A 19835-nucleotide genomic window follows, 5' to 3' on the forward strand; every position below is an offset into this window, starting at 1 on the left:
CTAATGACGTATGGGATAGAAATACCCAAGATGTGGAAGTCCACAGAAGAGTCACTAGAAAGGGAGGAATAAAGTAACAACAGCTATTTCCACTGAGAAATTAAATACGTTTTCCTTGAAAACACTTAAATCAAAAGCAGTAGAATCAAACTGAAACAGCTGCCTGAAGAACTTTTTCTACCAAAGACTGTTTCAGAAGAAGCAAATACATCAAAATGGTAAAAAAAATAAAAGTATGCAAAGGAGACCAAATTACTGATTTGCAAATTTGATGAACCTAAGCTTCATTCTAAAATGGCAACTGAAAAACAGCAGAGATAGACTAAAAGTCTTCTGAAATCCTAGTAACATCAATATAGAATTATAAAGCTCTTACCACATCCAAAGGATGTAAAGAACTCTTAAAGAATTCTTTAGGATTAGGACACAAATAAGGAACAACAATTTCTCTACTAATGTTGTTCAAATTCACAACCTTAGGAAAAAAAGAAGTCCATAAAACAACTTATCTAGATGAAAAAATCAGATAAGGAGACACACAAGGGAGAGCTGATAAATCAGAAACTTTTGTAGCACAAGAGATAGTCAAAAGAAACAACACTTTCCAAGAAAGTAGATCATCTTCAAACCAAATAAGACTCCAAAAAAGGACAGGCTTGATACCAACCAAAGCCTAAACATAACAGTGAATATCAGGGAGTTTAAACAAGCTTTCTAGAAAATAAAACAGAAAGAAAATTTCAAAAAATTTGCCGACAAATTATCAAAACCATCATGAAAAACTGTAAAATCTGAGGAATCCTAAAAGAATGCCAAAAGAATTTATGAAAAGAACACTATAAAATATAGGTTTTTCCAAACCTGATAATACATGTTCCTTGAAACAGACTTATAAGCCTGCAACATAGTGATAAAAACTAAGTCAGAGAAACCTCTATGGCTAAACACTAATCAATTTCCTTACCATACCATACCATAAATTAGTAATTGGAGATCCCGATGGAAAAATAGCCCCCAGAACAAGAGGGCTGGCCAAAGATAAAGCAGCCAAGGATGGCAAATTGAACAAGATCCACATACCAAACCTGTGAAGCCATGCTGATGCTATTAGAAACACATGACACTGTTCCAATATGATCTTGGAAATCACCTTTGGAAGGCGGAGGGATGTAGTCAGGTTGCAAAACCAAGACACTGCTAATACATCCACCATCTGCACCTGAGGATCCCTGGACCTGAAAAGGTACCTGGGAAATTGAGAAAACACATCTGTATAGAGACACCACTCTGCCTGATGTAAATACTGACGGCTGAGATAATCCACCTTCCAAATGTCTAAAATCGTGGAAAATAGACAGGAGATGAATTCCATCTAAGAACGTATTCAAGATACTTCTTAATTGCTAAGGAACTACGAGTCTCTATTGTTGATTGACATATGCCACAGTTGTGATATTGTCTGTCCGAAAGAAAAAATTAAAAAGTTCTCTCTTAAAAGAGGCCAAGCCTGAAAGAGCTCTGAAAAAATAGCACAGAGTTCTAAAATATCGATTGGAAACCTCGCCTCTTGAAGTTTCCAAACCCCTTTTGCTGTCAAAAGACCCTCAGACAGTTCCCCAACCTGTAAAATTTGCATCCATTAAGAATACAGTCCAGGAAGGACGAACAAAAGGAGGGCCCCTGAATAAAATGATGATAGACTAATCAGCAAAACAGAGAGAGAGGAGTGTTAGGATTTAAAAATATCAACTGTGATATCTAAAAACAATCCCTGTATCATTGATTCAGTATGCAAAGCAAAAAAGAGATCTCAGATGAAAAACGAGAAAAGGGAACCACGCCCAATGCTGCAGTTATCAGACCTAAAACTTCTATGCACATAGCCACTGAAAGAAATGTTCTAGACTGTAATTTAGACAGGCTAACGCCACTTACAATTGACCTTTGTCCGATAAAGACAAAGACATGAACACAGAATCCATATAGGAAGCCAAAAAGAAGTGACCCTTGACTGAGGAATCACAAAACTCTTAGGTAAATTAAATCCTCTATACATGTCTTGAAGAAACAGAACTTAGTTGATTCATGCAGGATTCCACAAAAAGAAAAGTCCATATATTTAAACACTGCTCTTTCATATGTATGTATTGGGTACTTGAAAGCGCGTCTAATCACCAGTAAGGGACTGAAGACACTGCTGATTTAACTCATTTTGACCTCGGAAGGATGAAAGGCTGAATGGACCTCCCTGGAAATTGAACCTGCAACCCTCAGGTTGCTACAGAGCTCAGCCACAGTGCATTAGCATGCTGAACTATCTGTCCAGCTTTAATAAAAGAAAAGTTTAATACCAAGATACCATCCAAATAGGGAAGCACCACAATATCCTACTGTCTGAAGACAGAAGAAGGGCACCAAGAACCTTTGAAAAGATTCATAAAGCTGTCACTAAACTAAATGGAAAAGTGACAAATTGGTAAAGCTTAAAAAGAAAATTTCAGAATCCACAAGTAGTCTAAATGAAATTAAATATGAGGATAAACATCCTGAAAAATGGAGTGGACATGAAATGACCTTAACAAAAAGGCATAAATAGTCCTTATAATCATCAGCTTAAAAGTTGAGACTCTAACAAAACAATATAAAAGTCTTCAGATCCAAGAATGGACTGAATAAACCTTTCTTCTTAGGGACAAAGAATAGAATTGAAAAGAAACCCAAATCCTGTTCCTGCAAAAAGAACTGGCATAATTACTCCTGAAAAAAATTCACAGAGTGTACTAAGAAAGAAAGATTCTTCCCATAGAAGGTCTCATTCTAAAAATCTATTCAAACCCTAAGAATAATATAGAATTTGGACTGAGTTCATCCAAAAACAATTTAATCTGTCCCCCACCAGAAGGACTGGTTTGAGAACCGCACCTTCATGCAGTCTAATAACTAGTAATTATATAGCGTTTTTTTTCTCCCAGAAGGATACAAAAAAACGCATCTTCAGTGCTTACACTCGGAGTTAACCAAATTAGCAGCTGATAAAAACAGTAGTTATTATTACCCAAATAAATGGTACACAATAAATTGACCTCAAAGGCCAAAGGGCTGTATTCACCCTGGAAATGAATCTATGATCCTTAGATCTAGAACAAGCATTTGTAGTCAGGACATTCACCAACTGATCTACATCACCGAACTAAAAGTAGGGCAGAAAAAACTCTAAACCTACAGAAATAGTGGAGATAATAGAAATCAAACAAATTATTATCCTAACAAGATAGAGATAATAAAAAATATTTGAAATCATAATAATAAATATAGTAAACATAATTAAATGAATACATCTAAAGTAAATAAACAGAGTTATATACTTAAGAAACTGAAACTGCTTATGCTAACTGTTCAACAAACGTTGAGAGAACAGTAATGTCAGCCACAGATAAAGCTGAGCTAAAAATATAAACAGTACGTGACTATGCTCTACTAAGGTTATATTCAAATTCTAAAGAATCCTGAAAACAAGTACCAATTTCCTTATAAATAGTAGTACAGTCCAAAGAGGGAATCAGAATAACCATTCTCTAGAATATAATACAGATATTATATTGAATAGGAAAAAACCTCAAAAGCAAAAATGTTAAAATCCAGATTTGAAAAGGATTATTAACATACAGCTAGGTTACGAGTTTGGCGTTATGAGTGAAAAAGCATCATTATGGCCCATAACAATGCTTTTTCCCTAACGCCGCTATTACAAGTCTTGTCAGAATAGCTGTACCGCACACTTTTTTGACCGTCACGCAACGTCAGAACCGCACTTTAAGAAAAGTCCTTTTTCAATGGGACTCCCATAGCGCCGGTATTACAAGTTTTGCTGTGAGGCCAAAAAGTGAGCGGTACAGTCTAAAATGACAAGATCTGTAAAGCCATCTAAAGTCAGTAGTTATGAGTTTTACGCTACAAAGCTGTACCATAAAACTCATAACTAAACTGTCACAAAGTACACTAACACCCATAAACTACCTATTAACCCCTAAACCGAGGCCGTCCCGCATCGCAAATACTATAATACAATTATTAACCCCTAATCTGCCGCTCCGGACATCGCCGTCACTGAAAAAATGTATTAACCCCTATTCCGCCGCTTCCGGACATCGTCGCCACTATAATAAACCTATTAAACCACCGCACTCCCGTATCGCAAACACTATTTAAATATTATTAACCCCTAATCTGCCGTCCGCCCACACCGCCACTATAATAAACCTATTAACCCCTAAACCTAACACTAACATTAACGTAACCCTAACCCTAACAAACACCCCCTAACTTAAATATAATTAAAATAAATCTAAATAAAATTTACAATTATTACCTAAATAATTCCTATTTAAAACTAAATACTTACCTGTAAAATAAAACCTAAACTAGCTACAATATAACTAATAGTTATATTGTAGCTATATTAGGTTTTAATTTGATTTCACTTGTAAGTTTGTATTTATTTTAACTAGGTAGACTAGTTAGTAAATAGTTATTAACTATTTACTAACTACCTAGTTAAAATAGTTACAAAGTTACCTGTAAAATAAAACCTAACCTGCCTTACACTAAAACCTAACATTACAATAAAATAAAATATATAAAAAAAAATAAACACTAAATTACACAAAATAAAAAACAAAATTATCAAAAATAAAAAAGAATTACTCCTAATCTAATACCCCTATCAAAATAAAAAGCCCCCCAAAATAAAAAAACCCTAGCCTACACTAAACTGCCAATTTGCCCTAAAGAAATTGGCTCTTTTACCTGTAAAAATAATACAAATAACCACCCACCACCCACACAACCAAACCCTTCAAATAAAAACTTTTTTACTGCCCAAACTCTAAGCTAAAAATAAAACCACCCAATAAACCCTTAAAAAAACCTAACACTAACCCCCGACGATCCACTTACAGTTTTCGAAGACCAGACATCCATCCTCATCCAGGGGGAAGAAGTCTTCATCCAAGCGTGCAGAAGTCTTCATCCAGGCGGCATCTTCTATCTTCATCCATCCGGCATCTTCTATCTTCATCCATCCGGCACGGAGCATGTCCATCTTCAAGACATCCGGCGCTGAGCATCCTCTTCTTCCGATGGTCAATGAAGAATGAAGTTTCCCTTTAAAGTACGTCATCCAAGATGGCGTCCCTTAGTATTCTATCAGCCAATCGGAATGTATCAGTCAATAGGAATTAAAGGGTAAAAAATCCTATTGGCTGTTGCAATCAGCCAATAGGATTGAGCTTTCATCCTATTGGCTGATCCAGTCAGCCAATAGATTGCGAGCTCAATCCTATTGGCTGATTGGATCAGCCAATAGGATGAAAGCTCAATCCTATTGGCTGATTGCAACAGCCAATATGATTTTTACCCTTTAATTCCTATTGGCTGATAGAATTCTATCAACCAATCAGAATGTAAGGGACGCCATCTTGGATGACGTACCTTAAAGGGAATCTTCATTCTTCGTTGACCATCAGAAGAAAAGGATGCTCTGCACCGCATGTCTTGAAGATGGTAACTTTTTCTTTCCCCATAGACATCAATGGGGCAGAGTTACGGAGCTTTTGTTTCTGCGATCGCAGGTGTTATGCTTTTTTTTTTGCCGGCTCTCCCCATTGATGTCTATGCAGAAATCATGCACAAGCACGTCAAAGCAGCGTTTGTATTTGGATGAGGTATGGAGCTCAACGCAACCATATCGCCCGCACAAGCCTATGAAAGGTGAGCAGTGAAAATAACGTACAAGTAATTAGCGAGCAGCCATAACACAAAACTCGTAATCTGGCTGATAGTTAATAGGAGGACTAGACTCCTAAAAGCTATAAATAGAAAAATTTCCTTAACAAAGAACAAAAAATGTTCAAATGAAAAATAAGGATAATTTTAACAAACTGTCTGATACAAGATCCTTGGGGCCAAAGAAACCTTCATCAGTAGAATAAACTTAAATATGCTGTTGGTCAGAACAAAATTAATTGAATCTTAACAATTTTAAAAAGACCTGGTAAGTTTACTTAAAGAACTAATAGCAGTCATAACCTTTTATGATATAAGCATAACGTGATATTTGCAGATAAAATCAAGTACATGAACTGAATATGTAAAACCAGTAAATGGTATTGTACATGTAGAAACTATCGGCTAGATCACGAGTTTGGCGTTAGGGTAAAAAAGCAGCGTTAAGGGGTCCTAACGCTGCTTTTTACCGCCCGCTGGTATTACGAGTCTGGCAGGTACAGGTGTACTGCTCACTTTTTTTCCGCGACTCGAAGCTACCGCAAATCCCCTTACATCAATTGCAAACACTAAAATACATTTTTTTAACCCCTAATCTGCCGACCGGACATCGCCGCCACCTACATTATACCTATGAACCCCTAATCTGCTGCCCCTAACATTGCCGACACCTACATTATATTTATTAACCCCTAATCTGCCCCCCCAACGTCGCCGACACCTACCTACATTTATTAACCCCTAATCTTCCGACCCCAACGTCGCCGCTACTATAATAAATTTATTAACCCCTAAATCTAAGTCTAACTCTAACCCTAACCCCTCCTAACTTAAATATAATTTAAATTAAACGAAATTAATTTAATTTAACATAATTAAATAAATTAATCCTATTTAAAACTAAATACTTAACGATAAAATAAACCCTAAGCTAGCTACAATATAACTAATAGTTACATTTGTAGCTAGTTTAGGGTTTATATTTATTTTACAGGCAAGTTTGCATTTATTTCAACTAGGTAGAATAGTTATTAAATAGTTATTAACTATTTAATAACTACCTAGCTAAAATAAGTACAAAATGACCTGTAAAATAAATCCTAACCTAAGTTACAATTACACCTAACACTACGCTATCATTAAACTAATTACCTAAACTACCTACAATTAATTACAATTAAATGAAATAAACTAAATTACGGAAAAAAAACACTAAATTACAGAAAATAAAAAAAGAATTACAAGAATTTTAAACTAATTACACCTAATCTAATCCCCCTAATAAAATAAAAAAGCCCCCCAAAATAATAAAATTTCCCTACCCTATACTAAATTACAAATAGCCCTTAAAAGGGCCTTTTGCGGGGCATTGCCCCAAAGTAATCAGCTACTTACCTGTAAAAAAAAGAATACAATACCCCCCAACATTACAACCCATCACCCACACACCCCTACTCTAAAACCCACCCAATCCCCCCTTAAAAAAACTAACACTAACCCCCTGAAGATCACCCTACCTTGAGCCGTCTTCCCCCAGTTGGGCACAAGTGGTCCTCCAGAGGGTCCGAAGTCTTCATCCGATCGGGGCAGAAGAGGTCCTGCAGACGGCAGAAGGCTTCATCCAGACGGCATCTTCTATCTTCATCCTTCCGGAGCAGAGCAGGTCCATCTTCAATCCAGCCGACGCGGAGCATCCTCTTCAAACGAAGTCCTAAAGAAGAATGAAGTTTCCTTTAAATGACGTCATCCAAGATGGCGTCCCTTGAATTCCGATTGGCTGATAGAATCCTATCAGCCAATCGGAATTAAGGTAGGAAAAATCCTATTGGCTGATGTAATCCGATTGGCTGATCCAATCAGCCAATAGGATTGACCTCGCATTCTATTGGCTGTTCCAATCAGCCAATAGAATGCGAGGTCAATCCTATTGGCTGATTGGATCAGCCAATCGGATTGAACTTCCATCCGATTGGCTGATAGCAAAAAGCCCTTTTAAGGGCTATTTGCAATTTAGTATAGGGTAGGGATTTTTTTTTATTTTGGGGGGCTATTTTATTTTATTAGGGGGATTAGATTAGGTGTAATTAGTTTAAAATTCTTGTAATTCTTTTTTTATTTTCTGTAATTTAGTTTATTTCATTTAATTGTAATTAATTGTAGGTAGTTTAGGTAATTTTTTAATGATAGTGTAGTGTTAGGTGTAATTGTAACTTAGGTTAGGATTTATTTTACAGGTAATTTTGTACTTATTTTAGCTAGGTAGTTATTAAATAGTTAATAACTATTTAATAACTATTCTACCTAGTTAAAATAAATACAAAGTTGCCTGTAAAATAAATATAAATCCTAAAATAGCTACAATGTGACTATTAGTTATATTGTAGCTAGCTTAGGGTTTATTTTATCGGTAAGTATTTAGTTTTAAATAGGATTAATTTATTTAATTATGTTAAATTAATTTTGTTTAATTTAAATTATATTTAAGTTACAGGGGGTTAGGGTTAGGGTTAGACTTAGGTTTAGGGCTTAATAATTTTATTATAGTGGCGGCGATGTTGGTGGCGGCAGATTAGGGGTTAATCAATTTAATATTTTTGTGGAGACGTTGGGGGGGGCAGATTAGGGGTTAGTACCTATAATGTAGGTGTCGGCGATGTGGGGGGCAGCAGATTAGGGGTTTATAAGTATAATGTAGGTGGCGGCGGTGTCCGGAGCGGCAGATTAGGGGTTAATAATATAATGCAGATGTCAGCGATAGCGGGGGTGGCAGATTAGGGGTTAATAAGTGTAAGATTAGGGGTGTTTAGACTCAGGGTTCATGTTAGGGTGTTAGGTGCAGACATAAATTTCATTTTCCCATAGGAAACAATGGGGCTGCGTTAGGAGCTGAACGCTGCTTTTTTGCAGGTGTTAGTTTTTTTTTCACCCAGCTCAGCCCCATTGTTTCCTATGGGGAAATCATGCACAAGCACGTTTTGCCAGCTTACCGCTACCGTAAGCAATGCTGGTATCGAGGTGAGATGTGGAGCTAAATTTTGCACAACGCTCACTTTTCAGAGGCTAACGCCGGCTTAAAGAAAACTCGTAATACCAGCGTTGTTTAAAGGGAGCGGTAAGAAAAAAAGGAGCGTTAGCAACGCACAGCCTTACCGACAAAACTCGTGATCTAGCCGATTGCTAGCATAAAACAAGATAAATAAATGCCACATAAATGAGCTGAAGAAATAACAACTTAAAAAATGAAAAGAACACGCTTAGCTTTGTAGAATTGTGTTCCAGGGCATCATAGTTTCTACAGTAACAGAATGAGACATCTCGCAAAATGTAACAGAAAAGGAAAAATAACATTAGGCAAAACATTAAATTTCCACAATGTAATAGTTTCAGTAAAGAAAAACAAAAGCAGGCATAATAGCTTTCAAAGTTTATGAAAACAGCGAGCAATAGACAGAGAGGGGTAAAACAACTAAAATTTGGCGCCAAGAATAACGCATTACGCAAAAAGAAGTAAAAAAAATTTTGCTGCAAAACTAACACCAGGAAATGACACAGCTCTCTTTAAAACAAATACGATTTCGCGCCAAAACAACTAGCGTCAACAACGACGCAGGAAATTACAAAACAACTTTGCGGCAAAAAAATTTGCGCCAAAAATTACGCAATAAAAAACAGCATTTTGCGCCCTCGCGAGCCTAGATTTGCCCGCGAAAAAATGAAAGTCAAATTCAAAAAGACTGAACCCCAGGTAAGAAAAAAGTTTAAATAAACTTCCCAAACATGATTCCTATACTGAAACTGTTTAGACTGCAAAGGAAAATACACATATTAATACATAAAGTGCCAAACCATAGCTGAGAGTGTCTTAAATAATGATACATACTTACCGAAAGACACCCATCCCCATATAGCAGATAGCCAAACCAGTACTGAAAACTGTCAGCAGAGGTAATGGTATATAAGAGTATATCGTCAATCTGAAAAGGGAGTTGGAGATGAATCTCTACGACCGATAACAGAGAACCTTTGAAAAGATTTCCCGCGAGGGAAACCATAAAATCAATAGGCGATACTCTCTTCACATCCCTCAGACAAACACTGTACTCTGAGAGGAATTAGGCTTCAGTATGCTTAGAAGTGCTTATCATAGAAGAAATCATAAAAATCGAGCACAAACTTACTTCACCACCTCCATAGGAGGCAAATTTTGTAAAACTAAGGCGTGAATGTGGTGAGGGGTGTATTTATAGGCATTTTGAGGTTTGGGAAACTTTGCCCCTCCTAGTAGGATTGTATATCCTATACGTCACTAGCTCATGGACTCTTGCCAATTACATGAAAGAAATATATATACATACACACACACACACATACATGATTTTATATATACACATATATATATATATATATATATATATATATATATATATATATATATATATATACAGGAATATCTATTTATAAATAGATAACATATCCTGCTATGTGCAGAACATTGGAATGTAAAAGAAATATTTACAGTAAATACACAGTATAACACTTTATTAAATATAAATATTGCATAAATATGCTTTTACATGTTTTCAATCATCTACTTAACTGCAAAGGGCTCCAATGTACTTAAATATATGTCTATATATGTGTACATATGTATTTATGTGTTTATATGTGTTTATATGAGTATATATGTCTGTAAATACATAAATACACATATAAATACATATGTACACACACATACAGTATATATATATATATATATATATATATATGCATATCCATATTTATATATGTATATGTAATTGTCTTTGTTAAAGCCCTTTACCTGCCTTTGTTTTTCTAACACCTGCAACCTCACATATTTAAGCCCTTATAACTTTTGTGTGCAAACAAATGTTTTAATCATTTTTATTAGATGTTGTTATTATGAGTGTAGCTGTACTTTGTAATGTATATTTTATGTGTTATGTGCAACTTTTTTGTTTTGCAAAACAGTTAACCAGAGCTCTGAGGACGAGGTAATCATTTGTGCGTAAATCGTGATCATGTTTACTTTCAACTTGCAATACGAGAGGTAAACCCGATGAGAGCAAACCCCCGTGATAAGCTCTTTAATGCTCCACTCGTAACCTAGCCCTAAATAAATACAAGGTATTATCATACATTCAATGTAAACATTATCCTGAGAATAATATAAATATCTATTTTTATACATTTATAATGGTTTGAATATTGAAAAAATAAGTGTAAATTAACTGGTGCCAACTAACACCTAGGTTTCTTCTTATCTAAGGCTATTTAGACATAGAGATCAGTGAGTTACTAAAGTGATAAAACAATGATGTGCAAGGCCTCAGTAGTGCATTGCTTCTCTATAGCTCACTGAATCTGTTTTACACATAATTATACGCCAGCAATAGTGCAATAATAAAATGCACTGACAGAGTCAAACATTTTCTTTTTGCACTTTTATGACCCTTAAAATAAACACGGACATATAAATTACATTCCAAATTGAACTAACCTGGGAAAGTTCTTCATTGTAATCAACTCTTGTATCCCATCAGTTTTCTTTCCACTGTTAATGTTTACAGTTAGAGATCTGTCATTTATACAGGAAGCCAGATTCCATGATCTCAGGAAGTTTTCTCCATCACAAAAAGCTAAGCAGTAACGGAGGTCGAAACATAGACCTTTAAATATAAAAACATATGCCTTTAAATATAAAAACATATGCCTTTAAATATAAAAACATATGCCTTTAAATATAATAACATAGACCTTTAAATATAAAAACATAGACCTTTAAATATAAAAACATATGCCTTTAAATATAAAAACATAGACCTTTAAATATAAAAACATATGCCTTTAAATATAAAAACATAGACCTTTAAATATAAAAACATATGCCTTTAAATATAAAAACATATGCCTTTAAATATAAAAACAGACATTTAAATCTAAAAACATATGCCTTTAAATATAAAAACATATGCCTTTAAATATAAAAACATATGCCTTTAAATATAAAAACATACAGCTAGATTACGAGTTGTGCGTTAGGGAAAAAAAAGCAGCGTTAAGAAGTCCTAACGCTGCCTTTTTACGCCCGCTGGTATTACGAGTCTTGCAGGTTTAGGGTAAGCGCACACTTCTTTGGCCTTACCGCAAAAACGACTTACGTAAACTTCGTAAAGTCTTTTTTCTATGGGTCTTCCATAGCGCCGGTATTACGAGTCTGTCCTGGGAGGCCAAAAAGTGAGCGGTACACCCTCTCCTGTCAAGAGTCCTAACGCATTTAAAAGTCAGTAGTTATGAGTTTTATGGTACAACGCCGTAGCATAAAACTCATAACTAAAGTGCTAAAAAGTACACTAACACCCATAAACTACCTATTAACCCCTAAACCGAGGCCCTCCCGCATCGCAAATACTAAAATAAAATTTTTAACCCCTAATCTGCCGCTCCGGACACCACCGCCACCTACACATATTAACCCCTAATCTGCTGCCCCAACGTCGCCGCCACTGTAATAAACATATTAACCCCTAAACCGCTGCACTCCCGCCTCGCAAACATTAGTTAAATATTATTAACCCCTAATCTGCCGTCCCTAACATTGCCGCCACCTACATACATTTATTAAACCCTAATCTGCCGCCCCCAACGTCGCCGCCACTATATTAAAGTTATTAACCCCTAAACCTAAGTCTAACCCTAAACCTAACTCCCACTAACTTAAATATAATTTAAATAAATCTTAATAAATATTCCTATCATTAACTAAATTATTCCTATTTAAAACTAAATACTTACCTGTAAAATAAAACCTAAGCTAGCTACAATATAACTAATAGTTACATTGTATCTAGCTTAGGATTTATTTTTATTTTACAGGCAAGTTTGTATTTATTTTAACTAGGTAGAATAGTTATTAACAATTTACTACCTACCTATCTAAAATAAATACAAATGTACCTGTAAAATAAAACCTAACCTAAGTTACACTAACACCTAACACTACACTATAATTAAATAAATTAACTAAATTAAATACAATTAGCTAAATTAAATTAGCTAAAGTACAAAACAAAAAACAAACACTAAACACTAAATTATAGAAAATAATAAACAAATTACAGAAATTTAAACTAATTACACCTAATCTAATAGCCCTTATAAAATAAAAAAAATCCCCCCCCCCAAAAAAAAAAACCTAGCCTAAAATACCGAAAGATTAAGAGCTTCATGCTACGACTACGGCCCTACCGGCTGAAACGCGTCAGCAATAAGCTCTTTGGGTGTTATCCACACACACCACCAAGCCCCCTTCTTTGTTGATATTATACTTCCCTGGGGAAGTTTCTGTGACCCACAATAAAAAGTTTTAAAGAAGTACTTTGGTGCAGCTCATCACTCTGTTGTTTGGCATTTAAGAAACGGAGCAGGCACACTGACACTTCGATAACCGCAAGCTAACTAAGCCAGCACCTGAGAATAATCTGACGGCGAAGGGACCCAGAAGCCGCAAGCAAAAGGAATCGGTGACGTCACACGCCAAGTTACCGCAGGTCTCCGCGAGTGGAGCAACGGCCCAGGAGGAGAGCAGTGACAAAACCGGAGGCACATGAAAGGGCTCTGACGGAGTCAACCCGCAGCCTTAAGGTAGAATGGAAAGTGAACGCACGCTCTCTGTGGACGGGCTAGTCTCCTCTTCAGCCGCGGCACCTGGCAGGGATCCTTAAGCTGGGGTGAGTCTTTAACCAATTACACACTGTTCCTGTCTTTCCATTATTGGAACAGAAGTCACCATTTTCTCATTATTAAGACTGTGCAGTTGTTCAGGTGCTCACACGGAATTTGACTTTCTACCAATAGCCCTTAAAAGGATCTTTTGCGGGGCATTGCCACAAAGTAATCAGCTCTTTTACCTGTAAAATGTAAAAAAAATACAAACAACCCCCCAAAAGTAAAACCCACCACCCACACAACCAACCCCCCAAATAAAATACTATCTAAAAAAAACTAAGCTCCCCATTGCCCTGAAAAGGGCATTTGGATGGGCATTGCCCTTAAAAGGGCAGTTAGCTCTTTTGCCGCCCAAACCCTAATCTAAAAAATAAAACCCACCCAATGCACCCTTAAAAAACCTAACACTAACCCCCTGAAGATCGACTTACCAGGAAACGTCTTCAAGCTGAGCGAAGTGGTCCTCCAGACGGGCAGAAGTCTTCATCCAAGCCGGGCAGAAGTGGTCCTCCAGACGGGCAGAAGTCTTCATCCAGACGGCATCTTCTATCTTCATCCATCCGGCGCGGAGCGGGTCCATCTTCAACACATCCGACGCGGAGCATCATCTTCTGGCGACGACTAAAACAGAATGAAGGTACCTTTAAGTGACGTCATCCAAGATGGCGTCCCTTAGATTCTGATTGGCTGATATAATTCTATCAGGTAATCGGAATTAAGGTAGAAAAAATCCTATTGGCTGATCCGCGCCGGATGGATGAAGATAGAATATGCCGCCTGGAGGAAGACTTCTTCCTGTCTGGAGGACCACTTCTGCCCATCTGGAGGACCACTTCTCCCGGCTTGGATGAAGACGTCTCCTGGTAAGTCGATCTTCAGGGGGTTAGTGTTAGGTTTTTTTAAGGGTGTATTGGGTGGGTTTTATTATTATTAATATCTAACTAATGTTTGCGAAGCGGGAGTGTGGCGGTTTAGGGGTTAATATGTTTATTATAGTGGTGGCGACATTGGGACGGCAGATTAGGGGTTAATAAGTGTAGGTAGGTGGCGGCGACATTGGGGGCGGCAGATTAGGGGTTAATAAATATAATGTAGGTGGCAGTGATGTTGGGGGCAGCAGATTAGGGGTTAATACATATAATGTAGGTGACGGCGGTGTCCGGAGCAGCAGATTAGGGGTTAATAATATAATGCATGCGTCGGCGATGTCGGGTGCAGTAGATTAGGGGTTAATAAGTGTAAGATTAGGGGTGTTTAGACTCGGGGTTCATGTTAGGTGTAGACATAAATTTTATTTCCCCATAGGAATCAATGGGTCTGCGTTACTGAGTTTTACGACCAGCTCACCGCTGACTTAAGCAGTGCTGGTATTGGAGTGCGGTAATGAGCAAAATTTTGCTCAACGCTCACTTCTTGTCTTTTAACGACGGGTTTCTGAAAACTCGTAATACCAGCGCTGCAGGTAAGTGAGCGGTGAGGGAAAACTGCTCGTTAGCACCGCACAGCCTCTAACGCAAAACTCATAATCTCGGTGATTGACATTTAAATATAAAAACACATGCCTTTAAATATAAAAAAACATAATTTATGCTTACCTGATAAATTTATTTATTTCCGGATATGGTGAGTCCACGGAATCATCAATTACTAGTGGGAATATTACTCCTGGCCAGCAGGAGAAGGCAAAGAGCACCACAGCAAAGCTGCTTTATATGTCACTTCCCTTACCCATAACCTCCAGTCATTCAGCCGAAGGGAAAATGGAAAAAGAAGATAACACAAAGGTGTAGAAGTGCCTGAGGTTTTAGTTAAAAATGACTGTCTTAAAATAAAGGGTGGGCCGTGGACTCACCATATCCGTAAAGAAAGAAATTTATCAGGTAAGCATAAATTATGTTTTCTTTCCTAAGATATGGTGAGTCCACGGAATCATCAATTACTAGTGGGAACCAATACCCAAGCTAGAGGACACAGATGATTAGGGAGGGACAAGACAGGTAACCTAAACAGAAGGCACCACTGCATGAAGAACCTTTCTCCCAAAAGAAGCCTCAGCTGAGACAAAAATATCAAATTTGGAAAAAGTATGCAGAGAGGACCAAGTTGCAGCCTTGTAAATCTGTTCTACAGAAACTTCCTTCTTGAAAGCCCAAGAAGAAGGGACAGCCCTAGTGAAATGAGCTGAAATTCTCTCAGGAGGCTACTGTCCAGCAGTCTCATAAACCAAACGCATTATACTACTCAACCAAAGAGAAAGAGAAGTAGCTGAAGCTCTCTGACCTTTATGTTTCCCAGAGAAACAAACAGCAAACTGGCGATAATCCTTAGTCGCCTGTAGATAGAAAGTAAAAGCATGCACAACATCAAAGTTGTGCAACAAATATTCCTTATGAGAAGAAAGATAAGAACACAGAGAAGTAACAACAATTTTCTGATTAATATATCTATCCGAAACCACTTAGGAAGAAAACCTAACTAGTATGAATAACTGCCTTAACTGCATGAAAGATAAGATAAGGCGAATCACACTGCAAAACTGAGAGCTCCGAGACTCTCCAAGCAGAAAAGATATCAATAAGAAACAAAACCTTCCAAAATAACAACTTAATATCTATGGAAAGTAAAGGCCCAAACAGAGCCTACTGCAAAACTTTAAGAACAAGGTCAAAACCCTAAGGGGGAGCAACCGACTTAAACACAGGCCTGATGTAGACCAGTGCCTGACAAAAAATTGCACATCTGGCATGTCCACCAGATGTTTATGTAGCAAAAAAAGACAATGCAGAAAACTGACCCTTCAGGGTACTGACTGACAAACCCTTCTCCAGACCACCCTGGAGAAAGGATAAAAAATTCAGAAAAACCCCCGCTTAGACAAAACTAAGCGTCCAATCTTCAAGCAGTCAGCTTCAGAGATTTAGATGAAGGAAAAGACCAAGAATCATAAGTCCTTCTTCAAAGGTAGTCTCCAAGGTGGAGGGAAGACATTTCCACTAGGTCTGCATACCAGATCCTGTGAGGCCATGCAGGGGCTAATAAAATCACTGCCGCTCTCATCAGAAAATACGGGTAATGACTCGTGGAAAGAGAACAAACAGAGGAAAAAGGTATGCAAGACTGAATTTCAAGAAAAACGTCAGAACATCTATCAGGACGATCTGCGGATCACATGACCATAAACCATACCTTCAAAACTTGGCGTTCTGTTGAAATGTCCACAGAAGCCAACTCCTGAAACCCCCCATGTGAGGGTCTACCTAGAGAACACTTCCGGATGGAAATGCTCACTCCCCGGAATGAATTATCAGTCTGTTTAGAAGTCCGACTCCTAATTGTCCACCCCTGGAAAGTAGATGACCGACAGCAAATGGGAGCTTCCTCCCGCTGAACAATCCAAGTCACCTCCAACATGGCTAAGGAACCCCTAGTTCCTCCCTTATGGTTGATATAAACCCTAGAGGTGATATTGTCCGGCTGGAACCAAGCTAGGGACGACTGAGGTAAAGTCATCAGAGCATTTCAAATTGCTCTCAACTCCAAGATGTTTAAAGAGGAGAGCAGACACTTCCAAGTCCATAATCCTTAAAGACCCAGACAGCTTACCAGCCCAGCAGGTTGGCATCCCTGTTCACATCACCCAGGAATATCTCTAGAAACACACACCTGGAGATAGATACTCCTGAAAAAATACTACGGAAGAAAGTCTCTTGTCATCTGATCTAAATATATTTTTTAAGACAGATCCAAAAGTTCTCCATGTCATGGAAAATAGCAAAAGGTATGATGTCCATGGATTACCATCAGACCAATTCCCTCCATACACAAGGTCACAGAAAAGTGAAGAAAAATCAACTGCAGCTAAATCCAAACTCCCAACCTTCTGGTTGCAAGATGGCTAAGATATCCACCGGCCACTAAAACTTACTGTTGGCAGGACAGAAGACTGCAAAGTGGGGGAAAGGAATAAATCCTTGATTTTCTGACCTCTGAAAGACATCTCCTAGATAAAGAATCAAATAAAGGTCCAAGCATACCGCACCTGGTGTTCCCAGGCAGTCTCCCATCCAGGTACTGACCAGACCTGATCCTGCATAGCTTCCAAAATCAAACAAAATCGGGTTAATTCAGGGTATTGTGGCGGTAGTCCCAAATAAATTAACCTTATGGAAAGAACAAGGGAACTCTTCTCCAGATTCATTTCCCATCCCCGGAAAAGATGATTGGACAAGATCTCTTAAAAGAGAGTTAGCTCGAAGTCAGGATGATACCTGAACTATATATTGTCCAGAAAAACACACTTGCAATATCCCAAGATCTAAAGGATTGACTGGGATGGCGCAAACTAAGAAAATTATAGAAGATTCCCGATTAAGGAAACAATAAATCTCTCAGGTCTAAGTTCATTATGAACAGGCCCACTAGAACCAAAGGAGACAGGATACTACTTTGAAGGACAGAATCTGAAATATATGAGGTAAATACCTATATCCCGTTCCCAAACTGGGACTGGAACTGTTACTCCCAGAGATGAAGAACCTGTATCCAGTTCAAGGAATGCCTCTCATCCTACTTGGATTGCAGATACTCTAGAAAGAGAAATCTGCCCCTGGGAGGAAAACTTAGATTGGACTTGAAAAGGCATGACCCAAACAAAGTCTCATCCTTAAAAGGAGACACTAGAAGCGTGTATTTGGAGGAAACAGAAAGAATTGAATCTGCAATTGCAGAACTATAAAGCCTAGTCTGTACCACTAAACCACAGGTAGGCTTCTCAGCTGACCATAAATTTCAGCCACAATGCCCGGCAGCTAGTACAACAAATCTAATAAGACAAGACATTGCTCTAAATAAACAATTAAACATCCAGCTTCTTACCTATGTCAGTAAGAAAACTAGATTATCTCTGCAGAGATCTAAGTTCTCTGATTAAAAGTAGAAAGTTCCCTTCTACTAAAGACACTGTGCATTTAAAGAGAGATAGTGACAGGAAATCTTAAAAAGGACGTGAGACAGGGAGAAATATCCCCGGATTCTCTATAACAATCCTGTGAACATCTAACATCACGTCTAGAACCCTTCCAGAGAGGAAAGAAAAATATAGAACTGACAAAGTTCACAAAACTCCAAAGGAAAGACAACAATAGGGATTGGTGTCATCCAGTCAGCCAAGACCTACTGACAATATAAGAGGTTTTGAAGCAAGCAACTGAAGGATACCACTTCAGTAACAGATGAAGGAATTATACTGTCCAGATCTGAGATTTCAGCCTCAGAAACTACCGGTGAATCCTCCTCACTAACTTGGAAGAAGACAAACCTGCGTAGTAGCATGTGGAGCACAAACCCTCTTATCTGAGACTTAAAATGTCCTCTTGCCTTTTCCCTGAAGTAAAAGAAAACAGACTAAGCCACAGATACAGCAGAATATACCTGAGCATGAACTTCTGTAAGCAAATACACTTCTCCAGGTGATTGAGAGGAACCACAGGGCACTGCATGTGACACCATATAGGCTTAGGACATAAAAGGAGAAAGTTGTGGCAGTGCCTTAACAACAACGTCCTTGGAGACATGAAGTTCAAACCAATCTGTACATTTAATAGAATTTGCAAAATCAGAGGTACAGAAAAAATAAATGTTTAAACCAATTCTTAGTTGAGCAAGCCTTCCACACAACTTCAGCATCAGAAGAAAGAATTATACTGCCTGAATCCAAAATTTCACCCTCAGTTGCACCCGAAGAATCTTCATCCTCTTCTGAGAGGAAATACTTTGTTTAGCCACTTCAGGATCAGAAACCTTACTTACTGTTTCTATAAATTTCCTTTTGCGTTTTCCCTGCAGCATGGGAAAAGCAGACAGCGCCTCAGATACTGCAGAAGATACCTGGGTAGCAATATCTTGCAAAATAACTCCAGATGGCGCATGAGAGGAAACGCAGGGCACTGCATCTGCAGATGAATAGGATTGGGACGCTTGAGGAGAAAGCTGCGGCACATCTGAAACAGGAGGCTCCTGATCAGCATCCGCCTTAGCTAATGATGGCTCAGGGTCAAAAAGTCTATTTCTATAAGCTAAAGTTCTTTCAATACATGAACAAAAAGGTACTGGGGGTTCCACCTGGGCATCAAAACATAAGCTACAGGTAACATCCCGCACAGCCACCTGATCCATAATACAAAAAGAAGCAAATAAAATAAAATAAAAAAACTAACTTTTTTTAATCTTTTAACAAAGGATATAATACCTTTTTGACAATAATAATAAACCTTTTTATTGTTATATAAGTGTAAATATAGGTTAAA

At 37.8% G+C, this 19835-nt stretch overlaps 1 protein-coding gene across 1 annotated transcript in view; it reads right to left on the reverse strand.

The window, feature by feature from the left end:
* Positions 1–19835, reverse strand: part of LOC128647464 (uncharacterized) — a 106164-nt gene that overhangs the window by 64231 nt on the left and 22098 nt on the right. Inside the window, exon 5 of the mRNA XM_053700250.1 lies at positions 11303–11471. Coding sequence (XP_053556225.1) covers positions 11303–11471 — 169 coding nt within the window. The remainder of the gene's footprint in view (positions 1–11302; positions 11472–19835) is intronic.

This window comes from Bombina bombina, chromosome 2 (assembly GCF_027579735.1).
Source record: "Bombina bombina isolate aBomBom1 chromosome 2, aBomBom1.pri, whole genome shotgun sequence".
Classification (NCBI taxonomy): Eukaryota; Metazoa; Chordata; class Amphibia; order Anura; family Bombinatoridae; genus Bombina; species Bombina bombina.